Source organism: Anabrus simplex, chromosome 8 (genome assembly GCF_040414725.1).
Source record: "Anabrus simplex isolate iqAnaSimp1 chromosome 8, ASM4041472v1, whole genome shotgun sequence".
In the NCBI taxonomy this organism is placed as follows: domain Eukaryota; kingdom Metazoa; phylum Arthropoda; class Insecta; order Orthoptera; family Tettigoniidae; genus Anabrus; species Anabrus simplex.
This window is the reverse complement of record NC_090272.1, coordinates 214,261,842-214,275,850: the sequence shown is the minus strand read 5'-3', so window position 1 is coordinate 214,275,850 and position 14,009 is coordinate 214,261,842. Positions and strand designations below refer to the sequence as shown.

Below are 14,009 nucleotides of genomic sequence, written 5' to 3'. Positions count from 1 at the left end.
TATTGTTTTAATAGGAAGTACAACTGGGCAACTATCCTCTATAAAACACTAATCAGAGAGAAAAAATGGAAGGGATCCAATCGAATAATTAAGGTATCGGCCAAAGAAAGGCAAGGGCCAGGAAGGGCGTGAAAACAAAAGACTCCTTAGGCCTTGAGTGCTCTAATACCATCGCAGTCGGAAAAGAACAAGAATTGACCGAGGGAGGTCGGATAGGATAGATGAAAGTGAGGAGCCTAACACAACTAAGTGTAAGCAATGCCAGGACTCAGCGAAGGGTCCTGTGGTCATCAACTCATGCTCCCAAGTTCAGAGCTCCTGGGGGAATTTAGAAGGAGTTTTGAGTCCTAATGGTTTGGTAGGAGATAGGGATCTGCGTTCAGATGGTCTTTGCTTCAACCGCAGTGGTACGCATAAGTTAGGTTTGTTCAGAAGGGTTATAGCGAGGTACATTCAGGGAAACAAGGTGGGCAAGAGAGCAGTGATAAGAGTACAGGGAGCTGGAAGTCAAGAAAGGATGACATAACAATGTTATTGTTAAAATGTAGAAGACCTGTAAAGAAAGGAATAAAATTAAGTAATTTAAGAGATATAAATAATGTAGTGGCAACGTAGACCAAATAGGATGTGGGAGCAGTCAGGTAGCGCTGTTGTCAATGAGTAGTGCACAACTGACTTGCATCCAGTGAGGAGTGTTGTTGCTTTGTGGCACTGAAATGAAGAGTGTCGATTTCACCACTCTAAAGCATGTTTACAAAAAGTGATCAGCATTCATGGATTAAAATCAAGATTGACCATGGCAAAAATGCATCAGAATGTTATCGAGGTTTACATGAAGCCTGTGGCGAGAATGCATTGCTGTATTGGACAGTTGCACGATGGGTCAAGGCATACTATAATCTATCAGCTTCATTGTCTGTATTGATAGTTTGAGCACACAAGTATAAAGAATGAGAGTTTTCCACCTAATCAATACTTTATTATATAAAGTGTCTAAAATATTTCAATCACATTAAAACACAGTACCGGTTTCGACCTGTTAATTAGGTCATCATAAGCAGGTTCATCACTAGCTGATGATGACTTAATTAACAGGTCGAAACCAGTACTGTGTTTTAATGTGATTGAAATATTTCAGACACTTTATATAATAAAGTATTAATTAGGTGGAAAACTCTCATTCTTTATACTTGTGGGTCAAGGCGTTTTGTGCAGGTCGGAATGAGACTGTGGATTTTCACCGCACGGGTCGTCCGTCCATTCCTCAACACCAGATTGACATCATGTGTGGTCTAATTTCCGTAAATAATTAACGGACTATCCAGGAATTATCCATAGAGGTTGGTTTCAGTCATCGAACGGTGTGGCACATACTGACAAAATGTCTTAACACGGGGAAAATTGCATCCCATTGGGTTCCACGTCAACTCACTGACGTAAAGAAATGGCACCGATATGCACTGGCTGGCATTCACCTGAACAGATACCGCAAAAAAGGAGATGCATTTCATTGTTGCCATTGATGACACGTGGGGATGAGCCTTCAAGCCTGAATTAAAGCGTCAGTCGAATGAATGGCGTCACCCAGGTTCGCCACATCCACATAAATTTCGACATGACCCAGTCGGATGAAGCATGTTCTGACTGTGGCATATGACTATGAGGGTGTTATTTGTATGTATGCTGTGCCTGAGGGGCAAACCATCAACAGTGACTACTATTGGCAATTAGAAATAGGAAAGGTTTTTCATCTATCAATACTTATTTATTGCACTTATTATGCTACAGGACCAGTTTCGACCCCTTACATAGGGTCATCTTCAGCTGAACCATACATTCACATCTATGTCATGAAGCTATGATTAAGATTACATTGTCTAGGGAATGCCATATGACAATAAACACTTGGTCACATCCAAATGGAGCATGTCGAAACGGGATCTGGCGTGTATGTCACTATGTGCGACAATGCAATTGTATGTCTAAAATGATATGTTTTAGGTCTTAAAATTAATTTATAAAACACATCTCTACTTAAAACTAACATATATATATATATGTATATATATATATATATATATAAGATGAATACAGTATATATAGGAACACTTCATGCACATGAACGTTCGTGTCTTGCGTGTTGTTCAATTCATCGGTTGACTTCTGTGTTCAAGTCTTATTTACATAGTTGTACACTTGGTTGCTATTCTTGAAGTTTAAATGATATGATTTGCTTGTAAAATTGTCACATTGTATGAATAAAAGATTTTATCTTCATGTATATACAAAGAATAAAACACTTTCCAATTTTAAAAAAGGTGCCAGACGTATGGATAGAATTAGGCTAAAATATGTTCAGCTCTGCTGTGTGTTGAATCTTGTTGCTTTATGTTAAAATCGAATCATGTTGTCCTGTGGCGTCCATAAAATTTGGGTGACATTGGGTTCAAAGTAGACAATGTAATCTTAATCATAGCTTCATGACATAGATGTGAATGTATGGTTCAGCTGAAGATGACCCTATGTAAGGGGTCGAAACCAGTCCTGTAGAATAATAAGTGCAATAAATAAGCATTGATAGGTGGAAATTCTTTCCTATTTCTAATTGTGTAATTCGTCAATACGAAAATGAAGATTATAGATTATGATACTATTGGCAAAACGCCCACATTTACGGCAAGGCGATCGTCCTATTGTGTTGCATGACAACACACGTCATGTCACAAACAATGCCAAGCTCTTATTGCTTCGATGACATTGGGAGGTCTTGGAACACCCTCTAAACCTATCAGACATGAGTCCTTGTGATTTCGACCTGTTTCTGAAGTTGAAGGAACCCCTCCGAGGCCACCAATTTCCTGACGTGGCATCTGTACTTCGCGCTGTAGGGCGCTCCATTGCTATCATCAACAGAGAACGCCTTGCCAAGGGTCCCCTGCACCTTTCTGACATTTGGAAAAAGGTAATATACTTTGCGAGTGACTACAGTGAAGGAATGTAATGCAACTGTACTGTTTGGTTAATTAAATATTGCATTCTATCAATATTGACACTACTTTATTTACAGCCCTCGTATATTTACCAGATACTGTAATAGGAATTGAATCACAGCTGAGAAGTGATATTATGGATGCAGACATTTTTTCACAGAACTGGAGTGTTTATCGCAGGGACAAGATAGGAAGTGAAGTATTCATACTGGTGAAAGAAGAATTGGTAAGCTAGAAAAAAAGTTGAGGATGAGAAAAATGAAATTCTAGGTGTAAGGCTCATCTCTAAAGATAATAGGCAACTTAATGTTTTTGGGGTGTACAGACCTGGAAAGGGTGGTGCTGACGCTGATGCAGAATTATTTGATAAGGTAATAAGCTACAGTATGTGGAAAAGGAATGTGACTGTAGTGGGTTATCTCAATTTACCAATTGGTAACTGAGAAAGTAATGCGAATGACAGAAAGCACAACCAACAAAAGGTAAGTAAGTTAATCTGGGAAGGATAGCTGCATTAGAAAGGGATGGAACCAACTAAAGTGAAGGGTATTCTGGATGTGGCACTGGTAAAACCAGATGAGCTCTATACAGAAACTGAAATGACAGATGTTGTAACTGATCATGAAGCTGTTTTTTGTCATAGTTAAAAATAAACATGCAAGAAAGAAAGGTTTTAAAAGTAGGATTATTAGGCATGACCAGAGCCTCAGTCCTTCCCATCTCATTAAATCACCTCCCTTCCTGGTCTCCCTTATCTTCCCTGATGCCTGCTGTACCTATTTCCTCCTCCCTCTTCCTAACTCCTACTCTAAGTTTCCCTTTCTTACCTCTCCTCTTACCTTCCTCCTCTTCTGAAACACTTCCCTGTTCCTCATGTTTCCCCTGCTGTTCTACCTGGAGTGACTCATACTGATTCCTCTCCTCACCAAAACTAGACCAATTGGCCCTCAATTTCCTTTCCATTAAAACATTAGCCCACCTGCATTCCACAACTTCTCCCCTTCCTTTCTCTCCTTCCTGTCTACCAACTGTAACCTGTATACTGTTGGAGGGAGACCTACTTTCATTCCTGTCCTTCGTTACAATCCTAATAATCTTTCTCAAACTTTCTGTCTTCCCTCATATTCTTTAATGCCCACTCACACCCACAGTCTCTGCACCTGCATTTCTCAGCCATTCTTTAATCTTCTTCAAAGAAATATGAGATATTTTGAAAAAAATCAACAAAAATAACATATCCTATGAGTTTAGAAAACTCAGATGAAAGTAGTTCTGTATACTAGACTTTAACCTACTATGCTCTAACAGAAATGAAAACTTGCCGTTAAGTTAAATGCTGAAATATCAATAGGATTACACACAAATAAACTGAGCAAGATACTTTCTCATAAAAGAACTACACTACATTATTCTAAACTGCACCTAGGCAAATCATAATTACAACAGGTTAACTGAAACAATAGAGCTGAAGTTAAAACTAAATACTTGATAGACAGACTTTTTATTCTATTGTATACTAACAGAAATTAAAACTGCCCTTAATTGCTGAAATATCGAAAGTACAAAGGAAGATGTCTAGAACAGTGATTCAACAACTTCTCTTGTAATTATACCGGACGCTGAAACTACAAACATTGAAATACAGTATACAAATCAGCTGATTTACTTGACCATATGCCAAAAACAGAAATTTTGAATATGAAGAACAGCAATAATCACCAACAATGTAAAGACTATCTTGTCAGTGAAATACTGGTACCGTATATTATTTCTGAAAACTTCTGCAGCACACACACATCTCCAAACAAAGAGCAAGCAAGCATCATAGGCACAAGAAGTGAACAGAATCCTTATGTATAAGAGGTCATATTATCAAGAATCTCTGTAAAATGAAATTGAAAAACTATTTTTTTCATATTGTTGCAAAGATTGAGGCAGGATGCACTATCTCACTACTGGAATCCATGCACTTGTGTCAGTCCTTTGGGACTCACACAAAGCATGAAAGAAATAGCTGATTATTAATCCTCTACTCGAAAGACCTCTCTAAATAACACTTTGAGTAAGATCGGTCTCAGAGACCGGGCTTATTTAACTACTGACACCACGTAAAATCCAGGTATGTTTAGTTGATGAATATATATTATAAACCATGAAAGCACATTTTACAATCAATTCGTACACTCTAAGGGTATTAACAAGTTTGCAAACTTCAAGCTTAACATTACTGGAAAAGTACAGTGTTATTTTACAAATTATTTTTATAGTGATATTATCCTTTCACTCTTACACAATTAGCACTGTAACTGACAACAGTTACCTAGGTCATATGAACAAGATTGGCAGATTTTGAAAGAACATTCCAAACATATTGCTTTTGCACATCTAATGCACTTGTACACCATTTTCCTCTTCTTCTGGTATGGACACGTGCTGCAAGTCTTCTCAAGTCTGTCAGTTATAGTGCCTTCTGCAATAGGCAGGTCATCTTCGAGGTTAAGGACTTCTCAAATACTGTTCCTCAATTTAAGTGGGAAGTTTGGTATGGAAACTCGTTCGGCAAGATGATATTTCACCATTTCCATCCCAAGTTCATGAACAAAGTCAAACCTCTTCACAATTTTGTTCCCTGAATAGCACAAGTATAGAATATAGCTATTGACCATAGCTATATTGAACAAAGAAAAGAATACTGCCATGGGCCATCGCCGGGTTCTTCTGTTAGATGAATAATTTGCGCACTTCATGTCAAGTGTATCCACACCAGATTTAGTTGCATTGTAGTAACTGTTGATTTCTTGCATTCCATTTTCATCTTCACGTCTGCTGTGATGCATTGATGAAATAAAGATTACAGCTCTATTCTTCTTTGGAACAATAGACAACAATGTGAAGTCCTTAGTAAATCCATACATAGCAGAATTAACCTTTCTTGAAGGTGATGGCTGGAATTCCTTAGGAATCTCTCTTTTGTTTTTCCTCACAGTCCCCGATTTTTTAAAACGTTTGCCAATTCCACAGATGAAAACCAATTGTCTCCTGTTATATTGTGATTGCTTTTCTGCACAACCTTTGTAACTCTCAAGACGGACTGCGTTGGCTTTCCTAATTTACGTTCATCACCTGTAAGACCTATCCCATCAGAATCTTTACCTGTATAAATATAGGATTATACAGGTACGAACACTTAGCATCTGTTAAGCACACTACCTTTATTCCATATTTTCCTGGTTTCTTTGGCATGTATACTTTAAATGGACATCTACCTCTGAATGGTATAAGCATCTCGTCGACGGAAACATTTTCTCCCAGGACGAACAACTTTTGGCAGTTGCCCAAAAATTTCTCGAAGAATGTAGAGATTGGAGCCGTGTGATCTGTCTTCCTCCTGCTTTCTCTGTTTCTAGAGTCGTCGAAACGCAGAGCGAGTAGAAGGATCTCAAACCTCTTCACTGACATTGTACACCGAAAAATTGGACGTCCTGATGGTCCAGTAGAAAACAATGAGTGCATATTCTCGCGGCCTGACTTGAAAATGGGAAAAAAATGCCAGTAATCCAAGAAGAGCTTTAATTTCAACAGAATTGGTGTCCCTGTAATTAGAAAGATTTGATGGATTTTGAATTTTACCCCGTACATTTGATAGTTTTAGGTTTGTCCATAGAAAAATTTCATTAATCATATAATCATCCAAAAGAAGGTTGCAGATATCTGTAGGAGCTGCTTTATTACCCAAGGCTTTAGCAGAGGCAGTAAGACCAGGCAGACCTCGAATAATATTGTGTGCAGGTGTTTTTGTAGATTGGGTGTGAGGCTGGCTGTATCAAACAAATTTATTTTTACCTAGATATACATCATTGGTTGTAGCAGTGTCAGGTGAAGCGGTTGTGGTTGTTATATTTTCACCTTCACGGCTGGCTTCGTCAGGGTTCAGCATTTCTTCTTCTAATACCTCGGTGTCCAAATCAGATGTTACACTCTCACCTGTATTGCTGATGATGAAATCTGGATCTTGGTCAGAATCATCAATCTCCAAATCTTCCACCTCATCGTTATCGTCTTCCAACCATTCTCCCAATCTTGCGCGAAAATCAACATCAGTTGGCCTAGTTGCCATTGCAACACGGCGAGAGACATTTTCCATGTCTGTGGAATATAATAAGTACAATTACCTAAGAGAAAGCTCCCTCAAATAGAACTTACAGCTATGTTGTATTTGATAAATACTACGTTATACGACATACCGGTCTGTAAGACTGACAAGTTTAACACGGAACAATGATACACTTGACAAATAACCCCGATAACAATGCACTAAACAGTTTTGAGACAACAAACATGCCGTAGCTTATTGAACAAAAGGTCAAAGAACACATAGCTCGAAGGACAATATAAAACATTTACCATTGTTGTCAATATCGTAGAAATAAAATTATCTAGTGGCCTGATAGACCGATCTTTCGGGTTGAGGGTTAACTAACCAATAAAAAATCACATCACAGTGTCTTAATCCAGTACATTCAAAGTTAGTCTAGTATCACAAGTGAGACCATAGAAATCCTGACACTACTGAGAACTATGTAACATCCAATCTTCTTCTTGGCTTTTATCCCAATTTCTTGGGGTTGGTACTGCATGAGGATTCAGCTCAGTTTTATGCCCAGGTTCCCTTCGTGACTACAACTCTATGTGGAGGGATATACAGGATGTATCTTAATTATACCGACAAAAGAATCCAGGATTCTCTTTGTGTTATACAAGGAACGATGGCGCAATCGGATTGGCGGAGAAAATTTTTATTTTCGAGAAAATGAGGTTACTTTGTGACTTCTGGGTGCCCGATTCACATTGATGAACTCACTGTATTTGATACACTGGAGTGCAAATTGCTGCGAACAAGTTTCTCGTTTGTTTAGCGGAGTCACTTCCCAGCCTCTGTTGGCAGTATACAGTTTGTTCTGTCTATATTGGCTACTACGTTTGCGGCATAAAATTGGTGAGAATGGCGTCTGGCACCCTAACCGCCGGCAACCTCATCGTTCAACCTGCTGGTAGCTATGATTCTTAAGGCAACAAGTCTATATGGTCTGTCAACACGGATAGCCGGTTTGAGTCCCACTATCGGAAAAATATATATATCACCATCAGAATGTTGACCGGCAGGATAGGGGAGTGGTGGTATATAATTTATAATCACTAGACTGTGTGCCAAAAGCCTGGATACAATTTCAAACCTCTCTGCAATGTTTATATAGAGTGAGTGCACTTGACGCTGTTGACGGTGATTCAACCATCAGATGGGAACATTAAGCTTTGAGCAGACCCCTTGGTGTTATTCAATAGGAGTAGGCTATGTGCTGACACTGAGTTTCACCCTCTCCCTACATCATCATCATCATCATCATAATCTCACAACCAGACATGCAGATCGCTTACATTGTGTTATTTTATCCCGTATTTTGTGTTGACAATTCACTTTTTTTTTTTACCAAGTGTTGAGTTGTGGTATATTACTTTTTTAGTTTAACAGCTGAAGATGACCTAATAATGGGTTGAAGCATGTACTGATATTTTAACTATTTTTGACAAGTATTTAGTAGGTGGACCTTTCAATAAATTCTGTTAACAGAATTGAAATTTTACATATGGTTATTACTAGCGTACAAGAATATTTGGTTTTATTTAATTATACAATTGGCTTTCTGTCACACTGACGCATATAGGTCTTATGGCGTCATTGGGACAGGCAAGAGCTATGAGTGAGAAGAAAGTGGTCATGGCCTTGATTAACATGTGAAAATGGGAAACGGAAAACCATCTTCACGACTGCCGAACATACTATCTCTCGAATGCAAGCTCACAGCCACTCACCCCTAACCACACACCCAACTCGCTTGGTAGGTTTTATTTAAGATCTTGATACTATGTCAACATCATCTCCATATGCTAATATTTGCACTGATTTATGGAAAAAACATCCCCTTATTCAACATATTTGCTTCCCTTATCACTGTCTCCAAAACAATATTAAATGGAAGACATGCCAGCATGTCTCCATGTTGCACATCCTTTCCAATATGCAATGGCTCTGAGAGCATTTGTTTCTTTATTTTTAAAGGAGAATTCAAATACTAATTTTCATGTCTGTAACATCTTTAGTTTTTTTTTAGATATAAGTATCCTCAGAAAAAGAATTCAACCCCTTTATCACTTCTCTTCACCACCCTTAAGTGGATTTTCCAAAAAACAAAAGATATATCTTTATTTTTAAAGGAGATTCCAAATAACAATTTTATGTCTGTAAACTGTTAAGTTTTTGAGATATAGATATACTCATTAAACAGTTCACCACCTTAGCAATGGAATATCCTCCCTGAGTGAGCCACCTACACTGTAATATAAATATATCCCCCAAAATTTCATTTCTTTATGTCCAGTAGTTTTGGCTCAGCAATGATGAATCAGTTAGTAAGGGAAGACATGTTATTTTATATATATAACGTATATAGATTTGTCCCAAAGTGAAAATTTGATTAATTGTTCACTTCCCTGGGAGAAATTCCCTTCAACAGCTGTGGCATTTTCTCCTTTTCCCAAACAGCAATAACTAATTTTAAGAGGGCTTGTTCTAATTGTTTCAGCATTTCAGTTGGAATTTTATCCATTCCAGGTGCCTTACTGTTCAATTTCTTCAGGGAAGTTCATGCATCTCATTTAATTTGCTCTCCTGTTGCTCTACAATTAAGGAGACTGTGATATTCTGGGGATGAGAAATGTCTGCACAATTTTTCATAAATCTCTTTAGCTTCACTTCTAATTTCCCCAGCTTCATTCTTGATCAGGCTACTTCTACCACAAAATGACTTTTGAGCATCATTTACTTCTCTAAGAAATATCCTTGCTTCATTTTGACTCTTTAATATCTGCATTTGTTTAACATTTATTTTCATCCACTCTCTTTTTCCTCCTACTGATGGATCCTTCTTTCAATTCTCCCCTTTTCTTTATAGGCTTTTTTTGTAATTCTTGTACAATTTCACTGTAACATTCGTCTATAATCCTCATTATTTTCTTCTGCAGCTGCCTTACAACCAGGGTCAAAACCTAGAGATCTTTCTCTTCTGTTTTCTCTTACAGTACCAGTACTTCATTAGATACAGCTTCAACTGCTGTTTGGATCATAGTCCATGCATCTTCATGTTGTTGCATCCATCACCCTCTTCATGGTTCTCTGTTAAACTTTCTAACTTCTGGTAATTCAACAGCAGGTGTGTTTTATCTCTGACTTTTTACCTCATTCCCTTCGGAAACATTGGAAATTCTTGCCATGATTCGAGCCCATACAAATAATGGTCTTAATCTATGTTGGAGCCCCTGAGGTTTCTCACATTGAGGAAATCAGATTTATGCATACCATCTGCCAGAATATGATCAGTTTGGCACATGGTGTTCCCATCCAGTGATTTCCAGGTCCCTTTGCAAATTTATTTTTGGTGCTGAAATAAGGTGAATCGCATGACCCTGTTTCAAGATGTTGTGAACAGGATAAGTCATATTCCATTTTCATTACTAATGATATGTTTGTTGTAGAATCCAATTGTTGGTCGAAATATTTTTTCATTTCCCATTTGATCATTCAGATCAACAGATGGGTATTAATTTAATGTCATGACGAGGACAGTTATGATGTATGGTACATACACTTTCTAAAGCGCCAAAATATGGTTCCTTTACTTTTGATTCCTTCAGCAGGGAATGAGCGTTATACTTGGTGACAAAACATGATGACATTACCTCGCACCACTTCTCTCCAGTGGCAGCCCAGTGTCTATTAGCGTCTTATAGGATTTACTATGTCTACCGTAGCAGGAGTTAACAAATCGTCTACTGTACTCGACACAAAGAAAGGGTAAAGACTGAACAAAGTGGTTTGGCAATCTCTCCACACCAAACAAGGATCACTTAGAACTCGTTAACTCAACAGTCCAAAAAAACAGTGTCAGAAAGGTTCTGATAGCTAAGGTACACCTTTGACAACAACTAACAAAACTTGGCAATGTCTTCCACAACAAAATATGCTGTTAATAGGGTGTATGGTTACCCCTAACAGCCACATATGCTTCGCAGCGACGTGGCATGCTCTCTATCAGATGGTTCAAGAGCTCTTGTGGCAGTCGATCCCATTCCTCCGCAAGGGCAATGCAAAGGTATTGGAGGTTCCTTGGTGGAGGCTGACGGGTTGCAATTCACCTTCCCAATGCATCCCAGGCATGTTCTATAAGATTCAGATCCACAGACCCCACTGGCCAGTCCATGCGATGAATGTCTTCCCCAGCCAGAAATTCATCCTCCAGAGCAGTGCGGTGCGGTCAAGCATTATCGTCCATTAAGAGGAAGTCTGGACCAACCGCACCTCTGAAGAGTCGAACATGTGATCTCAGTACCTCATCCCTGTATCTCCGAACGTTAACAGTGTTCCTCGGACCACTCATGAAGATGTGCAGGTCCGTACGGCCATTCAACATGATGCCGCTCCACACCATGATGCCACCACCACCATACTGGTTCCGTTCCACAATGTTTCTGTGGTTGTATTGGCTATCCGGTTCTCTCTAGATTAATGTGCGACGGGAATCGTTCTGCAAACTGAAGCGGAATTCATCTGTGAATAGCACATGCCTACATTCATTTATAGTCCAGTTTCCATGTTGACGGCTCCAGAGTAAACGGGCCCATCTCACCGGTTTACCCGCTCACTCTGTGCTGGAGTGAGCGGGACACACACCGCTGGACGTCGGGCAAACAGCCCTGCTGTTCTGAGCCTCTGGTATACAGTTTGCCGGGAAACGGCAACCCCTGAGACGGCTGCAAGCTCCACCAACAATTGTCTTGCAGCTGCACTCCAGATATCGGTCCTGCTGTGGGGTGGTTACCCTTGGTCGACCTGGTACTGGCCTACGACTAATATCTCCTGTATCTCGAAACCGTCTCCAAAGCCTGGAAATTATACTTTGTGGCACATTCAAGGAGTTTGGTCTGTGTATAGCCTGATTCATGGCAGCTGAGTATTCTACCCTGCAAAACGGGGTCCAAATGGAGTCGTTGTGCCATTATGTTGTCACGTTCACCATGAGGCTACACTCCGCACACTATAATAGGGCAAACACGACTGAGGGAATATGGGGTGCAGGCACTGGCTATGTTGAACTTGCGGTTACACCGCTAGTCAAAGCAGGGAACACTCCTTTCCTATATAGAGCGAATACGTAAGGTTGGCAGGTGCATATGCAGTGCGATTTGCGGTCTGTTTCCTGTTGCCCTGCTTACTTGTAACTTATGCTTAACTTTTGGACACTAGTGTACAATGAATCGGTAGTGGTTTGGTACCCTTCCTGCATGTTTGGAATCATAGAAAAATGATGTTATATGATACCTGATGTAGCATAGAGGAGAGATTCTTCCTTTATGCTTGCGAGGGACCCACCAACCTGCCCTGAGAAGTATTCTTACTTATATAGAGAAATTAAAAGGCTGACAGTGTAAATCTGCAAAATGTGGCCATTATCTGTTTGCTATTAGCTGTGATGAAGGTAATGTTTATACTGTCTCCGATACAACTTGCATCACGTATGGCCACAAGGCTTCCACATCCTGGGGGGGAAAAAAAAAATATATATATATATATATATGAAGTTTTAAACTGTCGGCCTAAACACCTTTACTTTTGGTGCACATGCCTGTCCAGACCAGTGGTTTTGTCATGCGAGTAGGTCTTGTCCAGGGGGTACTAGAGGCCTATATTCCAAACCTGGGGTATCATGCCCCCCAGAACCCTTTTGCTTTCCATGCAAATGTTCTCTGTCCAGTCCAATGGTCTTTTTCTGCACAGCAAGAAATTAATAGAAATGTAGTCTACTCTCAAACACTGACACTGAGACATGTCTCTAATGCACCAATGTTGACAAGTCTTGCATAGTGCATTGTGACATCATTCAGGCCACACTATGTTGGAATTGTAACCTATATTTTGCAAGAAGGGTACCAAAACTTTGCCTAATGAATTTTGTACTCTCTCTCGTTTTTTGATGATGATGATGATTGTTTGAAAAGGAAGTACAATTGGGCAACCAGAAGGAAAATGGAAGAAGTCCAAGACTTTGTTGAACAAAGGTAGGGCCTACCGATATCGGCAGAAGAAAGAAAAGAGCTATGAAGGGTGTAAAAATGAACGATTCCCTAGGCCTCGCAACCTAGTGCTGTTGGGGCTAGAAACGAACAAGAAATGACCAAGGATGGTCAGATAGGAAAGATGGTGAGGAGCCTGACAAGTGGAAGCTATGCCAGACTAAGCTACAGGAACCGTGGTATCCAACTCATGCTTCTAATTTGAGAGCCTCTGGTCCCCTTTTAGTCACCTCTTATAACAGGCAGGGGATAAGGATGTATTCTACTGCCCCCATCCACAAAGTGTATGGTTAGGTTAGTAAAATCAAAATGCTTGTGCGTAATATTATGTAAACGGAGGTGAAAACTGGCACGTTATTTGTTTTTCCGTTGCCTCCTCAGTGAACAGTCCAGATAGCCCACTTAGCCTACTGATCATCCATCTCAGGAGAAAGGAATATCTTTGTATTACGAAACCTATGTTTCAATAATAATAATAATAATAATAATGTTATTTGCTTTACACTCCACTAACTACTCTTTTACAGTTTTCGGAGACGCCGAGGTGCCGGAATTTTGTCCCGCAGGAGTTATTTTACGTGCCAGTAAATCTACCGACACGAGGCTGACGTATTTGAGCAACTTCAAATACCACCGGACTGAGCCAAAATCGAACCTGCCACGCTGGGGTCAGAAGGCCAGCGCCTCAACCGTCTGAACCACTCAGCCCGGCAAACCTATGTTTCGTTGAGATCCAAGTACTACGGACGAACAAGTAATAACGCTCAGTAAAATACAAAATCGTCTAGGCCTACACAGGTTAATAATAATAATAATTAGAAGAAGATACCCGCA

At 39.7% G+C, this 14,009-nt stretch overlaps 1 protein-coding gene across 1 annotated transcript in view; it reads right to left on the bottom strand.

Moving 5' to 3' along the window:
- Positions 1-14,009, bottom strand: part of LOC136879369 (armadillo-like helical domain containing protein 1) — a 99,972-nt gene that overhangs the window by 68,452 nt on the left and 17,511 nt on the right. Inside the window, exon 2 of the mRNA XM_067153185.2 lies at positions 6,975-7,136. Coding sequence (XP_067009286.2) covers positions 6,975-7,136 — 162 coding nt within the window. The remainder of the gene's footprint in view (positions 1-6,974; positions 7,137-14,009) is intronic.